Source organism: Mycetomoellerius zeteki, unplaced genomic scaffold (assembly GCF_001594055.1).
Source record: "Mycetomoellerius zeteki isolate Tzet28-1 unplaced genomic scaffold, Tzet1.0 scaffold35, whole genome shotgun sequence".
NCBI classification, from domain to species: Eukaryota; Metazoa; Arthropoda; class Insecta; order Hymenoptera; family Formicidae; genus Mycetomoellerius; species Mycetomoellerius zeteki.
This window is the reverse complement of record NW_017257338.1, coordinates 831,586-850,494: the sequence shown is the minus strand read 5'-3', so window position 1 is coordinate 850,494 and position 18,909 is coordinate 831,586. Positions and strand designations below refer to the sequence as shown.

The following is an 18,909-nucleotide window of genomic DNA, read 5'->3' as shown; positions in this document are numbered from 1 at the left end:
TCTTGAATATAAAAACTGACTATGAATACCGGCCTATGATTCGTCCATTTCTTATGGCTTAAGACTTAAAACTCTATTGTAGATCCGAGATTATGACCCATCTGCAATATACATAGTAAAGCCGGCGGCACACGATGCTTGTTTTCTTGCTGGATTGCTAGCTAGAATAATTCTTGCTTCCGTATTGGCTACGATGCTGACACTGTCAATATCGCAGCCAATACGATGGCAAGATTCTAATCCGGCTAGGAATCCAGCAGGAAAACAAGCATCGTGTGCCGCAGGCTTAAGCTTGGTTTAAGAAGTAAAACTAAGAAATTGACCAATCACAGTCGATTATTCTTCTCACATTCGATTGTGATTGGTCAATTTCTTACTCTACTTCTTAAACCAAGCTTACTTCGCATATTGTAGATGATGCATAAAGCCCATTCTACAATTGCATAAGCGTAGTTGTAAGTGGTTGTAGTTGTAAGAATTAACTAATCACAGTCGAATATTTTCTTCATATTATAGAAATAATATAGAAATCATCATAGTATAGAAATCTGTGCGATCGGCCACTGCTTCTAGGTTATCAACACTGACGTGAATCAATTTAACTCTCATCTTTTTTACACTAAACGACGCAGGCCTCAGCGGCCCAATGGCTACGTTTACACCGTGCGTTTAGTCCACGACCTATACGATAGATGTCTTTGTTTAACCTACAGGATAAATAAGGACATCTATTGTACAGCTGCAGCCTAAATGCACAGTGTAAACGTAGCCAGTATCACCCAGTATCATCCAGCTTGGCTGCCGGACCAATAAGAAAGAAAAAGAAGAAGAAGATGCCTCTTGTTGAAAAGCTCCCCATGTCAATCTCTTCCACCATGGACACAAATGCTACGGACACCTCCAATGTTATCGAAAACGAGAAAAATCCGTATGCTTATCTCGATAGAGATCATTTCACTTCTGAGAAGTACAAGATTGAAGTGCGCGGTTTACCAAAACATTATGGAATTAGTGAATTTAAAAAGCTTCTGAACGACAAACTAGATTTGCAATCATGCAAAGTAAAACCACCCAGGAAAGGCAGCAGTTGGTTGTATGTCTGTTTCAGAAGTGAGGAATGTCGTCAACGAGCGATAACCTCCATAAATGGATTTTTGTGGAAAAACAACAAACTTACCGCACAGGTATTCTTAGTCTTTCGTAAATGCTATTTCTGAAAATAAATATATAATTTTAGTTCTTGCTTTTTCTTTGACATAGGTGGCTAAACCAGCTCCAGATCCTTTTGTGAAAAGAAAATTGGAAGAAGAGTCTAACAACAAACGTTTGAAAACTGACACAGAGGATCCAAATTGTTCCCCTATGGATAGAATCAAATTTATCACTACTCCTTTGTGGAACATGCAATATCCAGACCAAGTAAGGGATTTTACTATGTCTTTGTTAAAAAGTATTAATCTCTAAATATTATTAAACACAAAGATTTGCTCTAACTGAATATGTCCTTCTTTAATTAATTATGTTGAACATTTCTTGTTTAATTTTTACACTTATTATTAAATCTCTGTTATACATTTTCAGTTAGAATTCAAGCAGAAGGAGATGAAATCTATCCTAATAAAAATTGGTCAGCAAATGCTTACAGAAAGTAAAACGTTGACAGAATGGATAAATTCCCAAAAAAAAATGTATGATGGATTGCCATGCAAACTACAAAATATTCTTTCAGCGGATGTTACTGAAGCATATAGAAATAAATGCGAATTTACAGTTGGTGATTATTTCTTATAGATTTATATGAGGATATAAAAATCTAGCCAAGTTTAATTTACATTTTTCTTTCTTATGATACAGGTAAAGACAGCAAACAGAGCAAAATTATAATTGGTTTCAGACTGTCAACTTATGCTTCAGGTTCTACAGCAGTTGGACCTATCGATGATCTTTGTCACATTCCAGAAAATATGAAAGTTGCTATAAAGGTAAAATTTAATTTTTAATTTTTTTTAGATATGATTGAGATGAAGATAGGCTTACGATCTAAAAAAAATTTGTATGTTATATTTCAGATATTGGAAACATTTATACGTGAATCAAACTTAGAACCTTTTAATCCAGTTGATCATAGTGGATATTGGAGGCAAGTTACTGCTCGAACCACTCGTGCCAATCATCTGATGTTGATAGTAGGAATACATCCTCAGAACCTAAGTAGCAATGAATTAGACATGTTAAAATCACAGCTAAAAATATTTTTCGAAACTGGAAAAGGTGTCGATGCACATGTCACTTCATTGTACTTTCAAACAATAGATAAGAAGTAAGTATATTATATAATAGTAGTACAACATATATATATATTTTTTTATTTGCATATTTTTAATTTACAGAAGTATAGGCGGTGAAAGTAGCGATACCTTGTATCATATTAGTGGAACAGAATATATAGAGGAAACGTTACTCGGAATGAAGTTCCGAGTTTCACCTCAAGCATTTTTTCAAGTCAATACATTAGGAGCAGAAGTCCTATATAAGGCGGCAATAGAGCTTGCTGAACCCACGATGGATACAGCGCTACTTGATGTATGTTGCGGTACTGGAACTATAGGTCTCTGCTTTTCGAAGGTATGATAAATTTAAGCGCAATTAATTATTACTATCTTATTTTCAAAAAGATATAAATATAATGTTCATTGTTGTAGTATTGCGGTGAAGTATTAGGAGTGGAAATTATTCCTGACGCTATACGAGATGCTAAGGAAAACGCTGTCAAGAATGAAATTAAGAATTGCGAATTTTTTGTTGGGAAGGCAGAAGACATTTTGTTGCCTGTTATTCAGAGGACAACGAAATCCAGTATCATTGCCATTGTGGACCCTCCACGAGCTGGCTTGCGTAAGTTACATTATACAAATAATATTCATACCTTTGATATAAGGAAATAGTATAACTTACCTGTATATTGTTTTTCTAGATCAAAAGGCTCTATTGACATTGCGTAAGTCAAAAAAGTTGAATAGACTGGTGTACATATCGTGTGATCCCCGTGCTGCCATGAGAAATTTAATTGACTTAGCACGACCTAGTTCCAAACAATATCTTGGTGAACCCTTGGTACCAGTAAAGGCTGTTGCGGTTGACATGTTTCCTCATACTAAGCATTGCGAATTAATATTGTGCCTTGAAAGGTTATCAAAGGCGACAAAATGAAATGAATGTACCATTAAAAAAACAGTAAAAAACACTTAAACATATTTGCATGTTCTTCCATTGTATGTATATAATAGCATATGTACATATTTATATAGAGTGGATACTAAAGTAACTCTAAAAGATTTTAAGAAGTGATTTCTTACACAAATATTCAAGATGGAAATCTTGAAAATTTCGAAAAACATACAAAATTTCATCAAAACGAATGATTTTCGAAATCTTTGGAAAAAATGAAATTTTTCCTTCAATTTTAATATTCTATATCTTTGAAACTATGTCGTTTCGGACATATGATCATATGAAGTTTTTGTCATAAATTTGTGTGAAGAATCATACCTTAAAGCTTTTTTTTAGAGGGTGGACATAAATAGAAAATTGACAAATTTTATCAACTTTATAATAAAAAGGAACAATTTCACTTTTTTTTTTAAAGAAATGATTGTCCATCCCCTTAAGTATATAATTTATATCTGTGAATATTTTATTTAATATCATAATAACGATAATATATATAAAAACGGAATATTAAAAACGGACAATATATATGAATATAATTTAAAAAGAACTTCAAATATTTCTATGCTAATTAAAATAAACAAAAGAGAACAAAGCTCATTAATTGATAATTGCTCATCAGTAATAATAAATCAGTAATAATAAAAAATAAATGGCTAAAGACGAATAAAATACTTGTTAATTTATTGTCTAATGAGAGAATATACATACGTTTCAATTAATACTTCATCAGTTTCTGACACTGATTCTTCATCAAAAATATATTAATAAGAAAAAAAGTAAGATGAGACTGAAAAACACAATAATTACACTTTTAATTTTGATACTTAACGCTTTTGTACACAAAAAATTATCATAAGTTTTTAATTTTATTTTTTTTATTCAATTGCTCTTTTTTTCTTAACAATTCTTTATTATTTATTATTTGGCATTTCAGATTTGATTTAACATCATTCTTTTTTGGACTTTTATATTTTTTGAATTTAACAAAATTCCTACTATGGAATGATAAATTTGTTATCACACAAATTTTTATATCTTGACATTTTACTTTTCACATTTTTATCGATCGATTTGGGAGATTAATTTAACGGATTTGTTTATCGTTTGTCTAGTTCTGACTTGGCTCTCATTGTCGAATTTATAGTTTATTTAGTATGTTTTAATGACGCAATATTATTTCCTCTCAATTATTTTTTCTTAGTACGTTATTTGTAATGACGTAGAAGACTGACGAAGAAGACTCAGTGTTAGTCGAAATGTATATATATTTTCTTGTTAGACAATAAATATTAATTATTCTAACATTTGTTTTGCTCGCCTTTAGCCATTTCTTTTTTATTATTTATGTAGATTATTTTATATTTGAATAAATTTCATTTAAATGATTTACTGTAACATTTAAATATCAATAATGTGAATATATACATATATATTTACATATATATATGCATATATAATAGTATTGAGATGCATGGTTTTGTGCAGGAGCCACATTTTCGTGTAATTAGAAAATATGCCGTATAAATATGCCGTGGTTGGTAAATTCTTACTCTATCTATTTAATATCTATTAAGATATTAAATAGTTTTTTTATCATACCAAATTAAATGAAAAAAGAATTAATACATCAATATCATCTAAAATTTTGCAGTTCTTGACTTCTATAGGGTTTATGTTATTAATGCCCGTTTCCACCAATGTAGATTAACTTTAATCTCTGTTCAACCTACTCTTCATCTTTTTCTAGTTCTAAAGATTAGAAAAAGATAAAGAGTTTGAATCGAGATCAAAGTTAATCTACATTGGTGGAAACGGGCATAAGAATGTTGTTTTCGACATAACAAATAAAAGTATACCATCAGGTACCTTTCAATTCCATTAATATTACGCAATTATAAAAAGAAAAGAAATAATACGATACCAGAGTTTCTACTTTAAATCTTCACAGTTTACGTAAACATCAGCAACAAGACGATATTATGAAAATTGTATGTATTTTTCAAACATCCTCAATTAGCATCAAAGACAAAGAATAATGTAATAGAGAATAAGGATACCTATATCTAGAAGTAACTCGCAAAAACGGATATCGAGGAAACTCACATAAGGTTTATAACAAATTATTTCATTTTGGTTGATATGCTTGAAGAGAGTTATTTAATGGATAGGTCTTCAATCGTTTAAGCAAGAGGAAAAGAGTAAGTATAGGTTCTCCATGTGTTGCATATGATCCGTGATGGAGAAGATGAGACAACGATGTGTAACGATATAGTCGCTGAAAAGAATGGCAGAGGTATCCTTTCCCAGTAAACATTAATTAACAGATGCATAACAATGTTATAATTCATACTCTACGATATAAATATAATATAACACATATGTTACATAACAGTTACATTGTTGAGTGTGAAATTATGACATTGATAATATGTTACTTTTAGTTCATGTTTACTGGATTTAACGCGCCAAAAAAAATAAAACGGTTGAAGGAGAATCAATTAAACATTCTAAATACGATCATAGGACGGTATTCATAATCCGTTCTTATTTTAAGACCGTTTTAAGTAATGTCTTAAAATGCTAATGCGACTCTACTTGGTTCATGACATCTTAAAACTGTACTTAAGACGGTCTTAAATATAAGATCCAACTATGAATACCGGCCATAATCATGCGAATTTGTGCTACTGTACATTTTTGATTCTTCACTGATTTTCTTGACACTCTAGCCAGGAAAGCACTGCTACTCGTCGTGCTGTTGCAGCTAAGTCGAGGAAATGATACGAAATTTCGCGCACTCTTTCGATCTTTGGGGGTTGAGAAGAACTGAGGGCGGTGTGGTCATTATCACTTCTTCCTAAAGCATGCGAGGGCATTGAAGTAACAGCGCCAGAAGAGCTCACTCTGGGCTAGTCCACGTCGTTGCAGATCCATCTGAAAATGAGGAAAATGCGAATGTGAATACACTCGTATTAAATTTTATAGCTGTAGTATTATAATTAAATTTTAGTGATGACACACAGGTGCACGCACGAACATTTCTGACTTTTTTATTGATTCGTCGTGTTCATACTGTCTTAATCTCTCATATTATTTTTTCTATTACTCATTTTGTCTAGTATAATAATTTTATTATATTTGATTAATTTTATTACATTTTACTATTTTATTAAGAAATTGAGTTGTATCAAAGTACAAAAAATGCGCCATTAATATGATAATTTCTTGCAGAGGTTGCTATGCGGAGCTTTCAAACCACATTACACTTTGTATGAATTTTACTGTAGTATTGTATTGCAAGGATAAATTATTTTTATTTTAGTACTAAAATAAGTACTATAATAAATAATGTTATTTGCAGGAATGTGTAAAATTATAATAAAAATATGAAAAGTGAAGAAATGTATGGTTGCCTTACAATGTGGCTCGAGCTACTATTTTTTCGAATAACAGTTAATATCAAATTCGCTACCGTTTGATCATCCACCATAGGGATGATTTCCGAGTTGACGGCTTGGAAATGATGTGCTGGTGGCTTGCTTATACCTGTACTTCCAATTGAAATTTTATTTCTAGTTGAACCTTTACTTCCAACTAAATTGTTGCTTCCAACTGAACCTTTTCCCTGATTATCAACAACCTTCTGTAGAGCTACCATTAATTGATCAAATAATAGAGCCGCCCTTTTTGGCACTACCTGCAATAAAATCAGAATAAAAGGATTAAAACGATTATAATATAATAAATTTTTATGTCATAACTAACGAAATCTTTTTAGTTCATGTTTTACAGAAAATCTTAATTCACATTTTTTTGTTTTTTTGTCAAAAAATGTTTATGATCTGTGCAATCTAATATACCACAAATATATTTACAAAATATTTAAAATAAATTTTACAAATATTTATAAATATTTTGTAAATATTTTATAAATATTGTGTGCTATCTGGGTAGTATCTGTTTCTGGCCTAACGTTCGCGATCACAATCTTTTTCTTCCAGAACGAATCTATATTAGTACATTCAATGCTACAATCGTTCCTTGGAAAATTTTGTAAATTTTTGCCGAGCTAATCTGTTCTTCACTCGCCTCTTTGCCCTATGAATTCTTCATCCTTTTGTAAAACATTGATTTCTCTCTTTTTTTTAGTCGATACTATTTTATAATTAATACGTATCCTTTTCTTCGCACGCTCTATTCGCTGGTCGCTGTCTTCCACTATTTCCTCTACAATGCAATGTCGCGCTATAAAATGACGTTTAATTGTTGCGGATGCATTCGCATTTTCTTCACAATGATTACAAATAATATTTGCTTGATTGAAGCATTGGTCAAATATTATAAAATCAGATTAAGTCGTTATCACTTCGCACGCTTGATTTCATATTTTTGTAACAAGATTACAATTTCTCGATTATTGTAACGAAGCATTTAGGAGAAGAGTTAATTGGATTATCTATATTACTGTATCAGGTTCTCTGAAACTTGTGCGGAGCAGATCTAGTTAGCTCGTGCGTAGGGTGTCGTTTATTAATTGGACTATTTTAGAGACAAGTTCGATATCCGCAACATTTTCTCGCTTGCAACAAGTTAAATCTCCTTTTCCGAGGTTTGACGCTATAGAGAATTAAGAAATATATTTTATTTACGGTGACGTACCTACACAGGACTTTGAAATTGCCAAAGTAATTTGGACTAAAAAAATACTCATAAGGAAGGAAGCATGGGAAATCTAGGATATCTTATACACGTATATGATGTATTCTTCAAATATTTATTGCAATTTCTTGTCCGCAATTTTGTTGCGTTGCACGAAACCAAACATCGAGATTGCCACATAGAAATCTGTGCTCTATTATACGCTCTATAATATCGCAGTTTGTTGAAGTAAACAATCATCTTGTAATATGATATTTCATTGCAGCCTGCACGCATGCACGCCTACACATACATTAGTTTCTTCCTAGTTTATTCATTTCGATCGATTTCCCAAAGGATCGCTGGAACACTTTTCTTTCCTTCCATTATATCTGCAACGCTTCATGGAAAATCATGCCCACGCAATCGGGATTTAGTGCAATGAAAGTTAAAATCGTGAGCTTTGAGTGAAAAGGCATAAGAAATATTAAATCACTTATCCAATGTAAGACACACTTCGTCTGGCGCGCACACGAAAGAGATTCCTGTATTCAAACAGCGCGGCACGCTGTCCTTATTCATCCTTTAATATCCAATTTAAAATATGTAATGAAACTGCCCACGATATTTGCCTAGCCAACTCGGTTTCCTTATAGTAGAGCTCTCATCCCGTTTTGTTCATTGATGTATGTGCTTTAACTTCGCGTACGTCATATAACAAAATAAAATAAATTCATGAAAGCGTTTAGTTTCATTCGGATAAAAGTGCAAAATTTTGTTTAACAATCGTAATAATGTAAATTTAATTATGGACTTTTAGATTGGACGATGGAGAACGATCTATTTATGTTATTTTACAAATAATTTTTGAATAAAGAATTTTCCAGCTTTTTATAGAATGATGACAGTTAAATTTAATAATTAATTAAAATCTTGCTTTTTAAAGAGAAAAAGAGAAAGAAAATATCGATTTTCTCTTTACGTCCAGATTATCGTATTTATTACGTAATATTATGTATGTAATATCGTGGACAGTTTCATTAGATATTTAAATTTTATTAAGAAGAATGTCTGGTTAAAAACGGACGAATCAGATTTTTATGGTTAAATTTATTAGAATTCTAGTTGAGATAATTGAAATCGGAAATTCTGATTGATACAATATTTCTGGTAAAATCTATTAGAATTCTTATTTTTATCAGAATAATTATATCAATCATAATTATAGTTAAATCTCAACTAGAATTCTAGTAAATTTAAGTAAAGAAAGAAAATTCTGATTCGTCCATTTTCCACGAGAATCACTATTTAATCTAGCCAGACCATTTTTCTCAGTGTAGCAATGTAATTAAAATTTTGATAATCTTAATACTTCATTTAATTTTAATATAAAGCTTATAAAGGATAAAAAATTTCGCATTTAATTGTTAAATCGGTTTGGCAATGAAATTACTAGTCATACTAAAAATATAAAAATGATTCTGAAAATACACACTGAACTAAAATTGTACGTAAATACAATAAAATGTTCATTAAATTAATGAAAATTGGTTCAATGAATTCCCATAATGATTTAGGTTGTAAAACTATTACTAGAATTCATTGCAAGAATGCATGAATATGTAATTATATGACTCCAATTATTGTATCAATGAATAAACTGGACATTAAGTCGAACTTTGGTTAATGATCATTCATTGGACCAAAAATGACCAAAATTTTTTTCAGTGCAGAATATTTTTTTAAATCACTACAATATGATTAAAATTTTCTAATTAAAATATTTAACTTGATTTCTTGTAATTTAAGCAAATTAAATAGATAAAAAGATGGAATAATAAAATTAGAATATTGATAAAATTAGAAATTTGATATAGGTACAAATTAGACAAGATAAAGATCTTTATATAAACTTGTATACTTTTTTAAAAAAAAAGAGATTTAAATCTTTACTTAATAAATAGTATGTGATTCATATCAATGAAACGTGCAATTGTAAATTCTTTCAAAGTTACTGTGATTGAAAATCATCGAATATTCCAGTCAACTGTGGCACGATTGAACAGTTGCATTTAATGGAACAATTTTTAGCGGGAAAAACATATTGATAGCCATTCGCAAAAGCAATGAACGAAAGAGAAAAGAAAATAAAAACGATTGATTGTGGTTGCGACACCAGACTAGACAATCAACGTTTAATTGCGACATTCATGGTCGCTTAAAAGCATTATCTGCGGTGCGGAGTTTATTATTGTCACGTAGAGACCAGACAAATGTCGAATTAAAGAGAAGAGTGAAATAGGAAGAGAGAAAGAGAGAGCATGAATAAATAACTATAATATAAAAAATTTATTTAAAAAATTTTTTAATATGAAACAAATTTTTATGCTGCAAACATTCGAGCCATTATATTTATAATACGTCTGATCGACGTTCGACAGTAATAATTATCTCTGATTGACAATTTTGACAGTTCGTTAAATTAACTTTACTAATTTACCGTAATAGTGTTCGCATTTTAGAAGTTTCGCATACACGTTACATTATTTTACGCTATTCCACCAAATTAATTTCTCATTTGTCGAAATGGTATTTGCGCTTTAGCCCAAAGAAATTCCAATTACAGTTGCAATTACGAAATTCCTTTAATTACTCTACCGTTCGTCGTGCTTGCGCGTATTGTATCTTATAAATAACGCATATGAGTCGTTAGTAAATTATATTAAATAATGAGATGTGACAATTGTTAGAGAATAATCTTTCTTACGAATATCAAGCAAAAAATGTTGGCACAATGCAAACGTAAATATTAGACTGGAAATAGTTTGAGATGCCGTTCAACTTTCGTATCAAATCGATAAAGCTCTACAAATATTACCTTTTGATGTTTAACGCATTTTTATAAAATAGTTAATGGCTATTTAATCAATTTAATGTATTAAATTTTCTGTAAACAATTTCTTATTTATATTGCTTAAATTTCAAATTTAAAGGCTGTTGTGATCGAAAATTGATTTTTTAACAAGGTCATTTGTTAGCAAGTTCAAAGACGTATTTTTAATGCAATTTGATTCGGTATAATTTTTGTCGCGAACTTATTTCAATTCTACGATGTTTCAATCGTCACGGAAAAAAAGAGTAGAAAGATTAAAACCGCTGATAATGAGATTGCCGGAAATAGAAATCTCGGAATTAAGCGTTCGATTTATATTTCGTAGATTTGACGCGGTGGAAGACAAATATTGAAATGAAGCAATTTCTCGAATGAATGATCAAATTGATTTTCCAGACTTAGAAACGCAACTAAACTACCATTGTTTTTTTTAGCTGAACTTCTTGCATCTTTTCTCTTTTTCTCTTCAACGTGCAAGAACTTTAGCTAAAAAGACCTATAGTAATATTACACCAACTCTTACACATAATCTGTGAAAGTAAAGCTTTGTCCTAATAATAACATCTGTATAAAACATCTGTCGAGGTACTATCCATTGTACGTATGTACGCGCATTATATAATATATAAAATTATACATAATTATATATGAGCAATTTATTTTACATTTTTCCAAACTTGATTTTTTCTAAAAGAAACAATGTGAAAATTATCCTTTTAATTATTTATGATATTTTCTCATTATTATTATTTTTATTACACTAAATAGTAATTTTACAAAAGAAAGAAGAATGTATAGATATATTTCATATATAATTATATATATTTATGAATGTTTATATATATTTATGTACAGGGTGTCGCAAAACTATGATAAATATTTTATAGACAAATTCTTAACATCTTTGTAATAAAAAGTTTTAATACAAAAAGTCTAATACAAAAATGTCGATGCTATGATAGTTTTTAAATGGGAAGAATTTAAAAATTACGAATGGTGAAGCTAGAATTTCGCATGCTCAGGGATGGCAAGATGATCAGTGTGAAGATGTTTCCTCAAATTACGTGCTTTTGATAAAGACAAAATTCAGCATCTTCACTGACTGTTTTGCCATTCCTGAGCGCGCGAAATTCCAGTCCCTGAGCGCGCGAAATTCCAATTATTCGTAATCTTTAAATTCTTCCTATTTGAAAACTATCATAGCCTCGATATTTGAAAATTATCATAGCCTCGACATTTTTATATTAGACTTATCTTAAAATGTTACAAAGAATCCGTCTTTAAAATATTTATCATCAGTTTTGGGACATCCTGTACATATATTCGTGCATAGTCTTTTACCGAATGTTTCTTAAAATTTACATATTAAACTTTATATTATTGTTAATATTACAATATCTTCGTTCGTAAAGTACAGAAAAGAAAACTAAAATATTTCTGATATAATTTAAATGTCAGCTAGTTAGAACTCAAACGGTTCAGCCGTTGCTGAGATCATGATGCATTCTTACATCATGGCTGAAATATGAAATGTCAACTCCACTTATCTCGGCAATTTGCGTATCTAGGTAAATATAGCCACGAGCGTCTATGCAACTTCGTTGCATGTGAACTTGGCGCGAAATATCATCTCTTGATTAATAAAAGTAACACGAAAAATATTCACGTGATGTGACGCAAATTAATTTTTATTTTTAACAATAAATCTATCGGTTACGTTTCATAGTGCGGACGCGAGAAAGTATCGAGTGAATCTGTAATCTACTAAAATACACGTGCCTGGCCTGTAACCGCACATATTATATTATGATCGAAAGTGAAAACTCACAACTTTTATTCAGTTGATCGATGAATAGTTTATCAACTTTTTTGACGTCGGAAAATAAATGTTAATAAAAAATATTCTACAACGAAATAGCTAATAATAAATCGTACGTGATACAATAAAATTGTATTCGTGCGGCACGAAAGTCAAAACAGATCACGGTAAAATATATTGAATTCTTAAAAAAGGATATATCGAAGTCTTAAAAAAGGATCATATTGTTTAACATGGCGAACAACAAATGTCTGGAGACACGGTAGTGTCTCGGCGCTAAGCCAAGCGCAGCGACACTGCCGTGCCTTTTTTACGCGAACTTTTGGAGCAGATTGAGACTATCGGATAACAGCTGAACTGATCAAGTTCTATGTACGTTCAATTGATAGCCATCGCTTGGATCGTACAATAAAAGTGCCGAAATCGCCGAATACTACTTTACTCGGCATTTTAACGAACATTTTTTCTTTGAGTTGTCTTCATCTTTTGTAAAAATGAAATTTAACAATGATTAAAGTTATGTTAAAGTTAAGGTTATTAGTTCATTGCTATGATCAGGCAAATGTGGCAAGAAAAACCACGAAGAATCGGATAATTTCTGGACAATTTGTAACTGTCCTAAGCTGACGTATTAATCTCAATAAAACCTCAGACCACGATTAACGATTAGTGTCGCATAAAATTTATTACCGCGCCAATGAGACGCAGCTCCTCTGGTCATCGCACATTCTTCGTCGGCATTGAAACGGAAATTAATAGAAACATATCCGGGCAAATTTGGATTGACCAACATGTACTAAAACATTACAACTTGTGTGTATGTGTCATGTATCCGTGTATCCAACACAGGCACACATACGAAAACACATTTGATGTCGCGTCCGATTCAAAACGAATATTAGAGTGCCATTTGTGTCAGATTCGTCTGTTGGAACTCCATGTCACTCCATGTGAACTTTTTGCAAGAACGTTTTTTAATTTGGAACGAGAATTCAAAAATGTGATTCAATTGAAAAAAATACGTTCAGATTGCTGTGATCCTGAGAACAAATAAAACTCGTATAAATTACAAGCTTTAGACGTAATTTCTCTTTATTTTATGTTACATGCGCGATATTTTGATACGCATACATGGAACGTATCTAGATAAAAGTATTTATAGATACAGTATCTAAATACTTTAGCTGTACCTAAGTGCATTCCTAGATCCTTACAGGCGGAGATACCTGTATCCGTTATACTATAAAATCATCTTTCTTCTCTAATTCTTAACTTTGTACAAATACTTTCATTTGCTGTACCGCCAGGGAGAAAAAAGGTTTTACAAAATTATGTAATTTCATATTAGTTATATAAAATTATATAAAATTATATATAATTATACAGGGTGTCCCCGACCTATGGGATCGCCTTTCATGAGTTGGTACAGCGACTGAACTAAGTCAAAAAGTCCTTTGTCATTTTACAATTTTTGCAATATTTTAGGAGATATTAATTTCTAAATACTGAATAAGCATGTATCCGCGCGGACTACCACTAAGTATATCGGTCGCAGTCGCTTATTGCACAGAAAGTAGTGACTGCTTGGTAGGCGCGCCGCTTGAATTATGGCGCTTAGCGCGCGCTTACCAGGTAATCCCCGCGCGACAATTGACCGCAATCGATAGACGTATACATCTATCGCGTATCCGTGTGGAATTCCGCTAAGACTATAGTCTTGGCGGAAGTCCGCACGGATACGCTTATTTGGTGATCTTTAGAAATCAATATATCCTAAAGTATTGCGGAAATTGCAAAACGGTAAAGGACTTTTCGACTGAAAGGGACCCAACTCCGTTATGGTCTGTCTCCCCCTCCGATTTTAATAAGCTTTTAGTATGTTATTCTTCAAGAATAAGCGACACATATTTTTTTATACGTACACTTTTAAGGGGTGAAACACCTCCTGGATACGCCTATGATCACTAATAACATTACTAATATGTCGATTGGACATATATCCAACATTAGTATAAGTACGACGTTGTAAATACGATGGATAAATAAATGACGTTATTAATTAACCAAAGGGATGACGTCATTATTACGTCTTAAAAACATTATTAATTAACCAAAGACGTGACGTATCATCAATAATCCAAAATGCCTATTGATGACAGCCTGCTACATGAGTATCTAGCTAAATTTTTAAATATTTCATCAAAACCGTTCCTTTATATATATAATGAAATATATCGGATTTCTCGTAGTTATCTGGGGAATAACACATTGATACCGTAAGATTTTCTACGCGGATCAACTTTCAAGATGCGGCGACGGAAAAACTAGTATCGTGAGATGACAAAGGTGTAAAGATACATATTCATTTTTCAGATGCGCGTAACGTGGAGTGAGAGACTTTAATGCCTGAAATATAACCGGGCGTCTTCAGTTGCACTCATTCGTCTATTTAAGAGAAATCTACAGATTCTCTCTCCTTCCCCGACAGCTATTGTTGCTCCTTCGGATACTGATAAGTGTGCGATTCAAAGCGAGAATAAGGGTTATACCGACGCTTCGCCGACGTAACTCGGAAACAATACGACGAGACTTCGGTAGAAATAGCGGAACAACAAAGGTCGCGGCTCTTGACACTATCGAGTTTGCTATAGCTACAAATGCACAATCTTATGCGTGATAACCACAGTTACGAATAATATTACTTAGCTCGTTGCAGGAATATACAGGGTGGATATTAAGTACTCTAAAAAATTTTAATCCTTTGAGGATGGGGATTGCTGAAAAAGTGAATTATGGAAAAGCTAGTATTTAAGGGTAATTTTGGGTCGCCGAATCCGAATCTGACCTTAGCATTTCAAAATTCTGTAATCCAAGATAGCGGATCTAATATGCTAATATAGCTCTCTGATTGGCTTATGCCTTATGCCATAAGACTTAGTCTGGATCTACAATAAGTGTTTTAAGCCTTAAGTCATAAGAAATTGACTAATTACAGTCGAATGCGAGGAGAATATTTGACTGTAATTGGTCCATTTCTTATGGCTTAAGGCTTATTAAAAAGTAAAAATCTAAAAAGTTATATGTTATATATCATATGTGAATAAAAAAATAAAAAATTTAATTTACTTAATAATCTATATTGTAGTTGTTATTTAACCTTATTTTAAGAAAAATTAGGACATTTTGACCTCAAAAATAATTTTTTTCGAAATTAACTTTTTTTTCAACTTAACCAATTTTTGGTTGCTGCAGCCAATTAAAAATGCTATGCCATATTTTACTATCTAATTTGCTGCAGCAGCCAATCTTTTCTTTCAGTGTACGATTATCCAAATCTTATATTGCGATTTCCGGTTGATATTGTTGTATACAAATTAGTGATATAATTTCAATGAATTTTAAATTTACTTTATTCGCTATGTTCGTTTATAGCATCAATTAATACGGAACAAGTATATTATAATATTACGCAACACGCGGTATTACACTGACGTTATGCACACGATCACTTCTTTAATGTCAGTGAGCGTGTGAAGTGCGCGACCACTAACACTATCGATGCGTGCCTCACGGACAGGTTTCCGTTTAATCGTAATCTATAAATTGGCCTATTTTAAACTCTTATATTTCAAAAATTGCTACTTAGAACGAAAAACGACAACCACTTTTATAATTTATTTTTTCGAGAACTTTCTTGCTGTGATATTCTGATTCGCGAATTTCTGGACACTCTGATAGGTATGTCCAAAATAAAATTTAATTTTTTATAAACAACATTATATTCAATAAAATTCAGTTTTTTTTCTTCAAAAATGGTAATTGCTTCCTCTCATATTAATTAATCCATTTATTGTAAAGTGTTATATCCGTTATTTAATTATATATAATTTTGTGTGTGTATGTGTGAAAAAATGTTTCATATAATTATATATAATTAAATAAAATTATATTACGTTATATATAATTTTATATTATATAGGATAACTCCGGTATATACGCCGCACCTAACAAAAACTTAATTTATTAAGTATTATTTACTATATTTAAAGTAAACGAATTATATCAGTAAAAACTTTGTACTGTCTACACTACTATGAAAAAATATAATATTCTTTATTAAATATTGTGTGTGTTTGTTTTGAAAAATTATATTAATTTCCTACCGCGCGTTATGCCAATCTATCATTATGCAAATTTTATTTATCACTGAGGAATTTTAGAAAGCATAAGAAGAAATGCAATGCATTGTAATCTTAAGATTTTCGTGATAAATTTGCATACGATCGTGGAAAAGACATTTTACATGCCGCTGATATTCGCATCACGACTTGCAACATCTTTATGCGTATTGTCGACAACGTAAATACACCGCGTTTGTTTTACGGGAAATAAATTTCTTCTGTCATGAAAATGTGTCGTTTAATCATTTCAGAATTTTCACGTTTATTTTCGACACGACTGTGATATTAGCAGAATACATTTCAATAAGTCACACGCGATTTAATTAACTCGCCACGCAGGCCAAAATAAATTACTTGACGCTTGATACGACGGACTAATTAAACGTAATTTATACTAATCAGAGATATCTAGTTCATCAAGTCGCAGGTTTAGATTTCATCAATAAAGCCATAGAAAAGCGCAAAAGATCCGATCTTCTTGATCGCGTTTGAAATACGTTAATTAATCCTGACTTTGTCTCTATACACTTACACGTATATCAAAATGCTCTTTACTCCTATCAAATGAAAATAGAGATTATATGATTATATATTTAACACAATAACGAAAATATTGAGACTAATTGTTAATTGATGGCGAATTCATGCAGATCAACTGTTAATTTTCCATAAATCATATTCGCGGTTGGTCGCGAGCTTGTAGAAAATGCTGGATAATTTTTGTAAATAATGCGTATACAAGCATAAATCTAAACTATGTAAATTCTGAAGATTACTTTGAATGAATATTGCAAATTTTATTATTTACTATACATATATAGATATATACATACATTCATATTGTACATACATACATACAAAAAACGTGTGTGTATCCGTAACTTGATAATAAAGATAAATTTTCTCTTATCAAAAAATAAAAAAGTTAATAAATAGAATTTATGTGACAATCTTGCGTTTCGCGGGTTTTCTCCGTTTAGATCCATTCTTGGAATGCCAACGTTTCGTGAACCTTGCAATTCACTTCATCAGGGCGAGGAGCAGCCTGATACTAAAATAGAATTTATCTTTTTTCAAGCAATATACTAAAGCTTAATGCAAGAACATAAAGAGTATAAATTTCAATTTTTAATTACAAAGTGTAATGCAAGAATTGTATGGAAATTATATATATAAAGTATTATATGGTATATATTACGAAAAATCATTAAAAAATTAACCGTTATGCAACGTTATAAGCAAATGATTGGAATAATGGAAATAATAAAAAGGTAATTAAATGTTTCATTTTTAATGAAGGCCGAAGAGAAGAAATACAGATATAAATACCTTAACAGAACTTATTCTTTTACAATAATGACGTAATGGATTTACTTAAATACATAGATTATGCTATTCTTTCTTTAATTGTTTTTCTTCTATGAAATTTTTTCACATAATATATTTATTTTAATGATTAAAAAAAATGTTAATTAAAAAATGACCCATTTTAAAAATACCACCAGATAAAATCAACACTTAATTTTTATACCACAAAAAATAAATGGTTTAAACAGGATTGGTAGGAATTTCATTCTAATTGAATTTCTATCCTTCGAAATGAAAATTTATTTGAAAATTTTTGGATTCTTTCCACATTCCTTTTATTTCCAAATTTTTTTTATGTGTGGGCCTGTGTGTGTGTGTGACTATAATATCATTTATCTTTTTGCGAAGATTTATTCATAGTCAGACCTTGTACTTAAGGCTTCCTTAAATTTATCTTTAGATGCTCAGTAGCCAATGAAATAATTCGTAAAGTATCTAAAGATAAATTTAAGGAAGCCTTAAATATAAAGCCTGACTATGAATACGGGTATTAGAATTTAAGTATTGAACAAATGATCATTTTATTAAATACGTTTCTCTTCATTAGTGAATTTCTTAATATTATTACATGGAGAGAATTTTCTTTTAAAATTTAACCTGAAAATATGGTAAAATTGTGGTACAATACAATATTTTAAAGATTTTTACCATGCACTTCAGTAAAATTGATCAAACTTATTTTATACCTTATTGTAGTTTTATTAATGAATGAGAGAGATTTACATTAAAATTCTTCGAAATACAATGTTGTCCCACGACTGTCATATTTTCAGGATAAA

General features: G+C 31.0%; 2 protein-coding genes across 2 annotated transcripts in view; one reads left to right on the top strand and one right to left on the bottom strand.

The window, feature by feature from the left end:
* Positions 1–420: 420 nt before the first annotated feature.
* Positions 421–3,237, top strand: LOC108725588 (tRNA (uracil-5-)-methyltransferase homolog A). Its single transcript, XM_018452700.1, is given in 9 exon segments — positions 421–455; positions 714–1,184; positions 1,261–1,419; positions 1,582–1,774; positions 1,855–1,982; positions 2,070–2,320; positions 2,391–2,625; positions 2,703–2,906; positions 2,908–3,237. Coding segments are annotated over 8 exon segments (1,824 nt in total). The 5' UTR covers positions 421–455; positions 714–833; the 3' UTR covers positions 3,211–3,237.
* Positions 3,238–5,909: 2,672 nt separating this feature from the next.
* Positions 5,910–18,909, bottom strand: part of LOC108725529 (uncharacterized) — a 19,042-nt gene continuing 6,042 nt past the window's right edge. Inside the window, exons 2-3 of the mRNA XM_018452583.1 lie at positions 6,704–6,928; positions 5,910–6,165 (exon numbers count right to left, since the gene is read on the bottom strand). Coding sequence (XP_018308085.1) covers positions 6,079–6,165; positions 6,704–6,928 — 312 coding nt within the window. The 3' untranslated portion in view covers positions 5,910–6,078. The remainder of the gene's footprint in view (positions 6,166–6,703; positions 6,929–18,909) is intronic.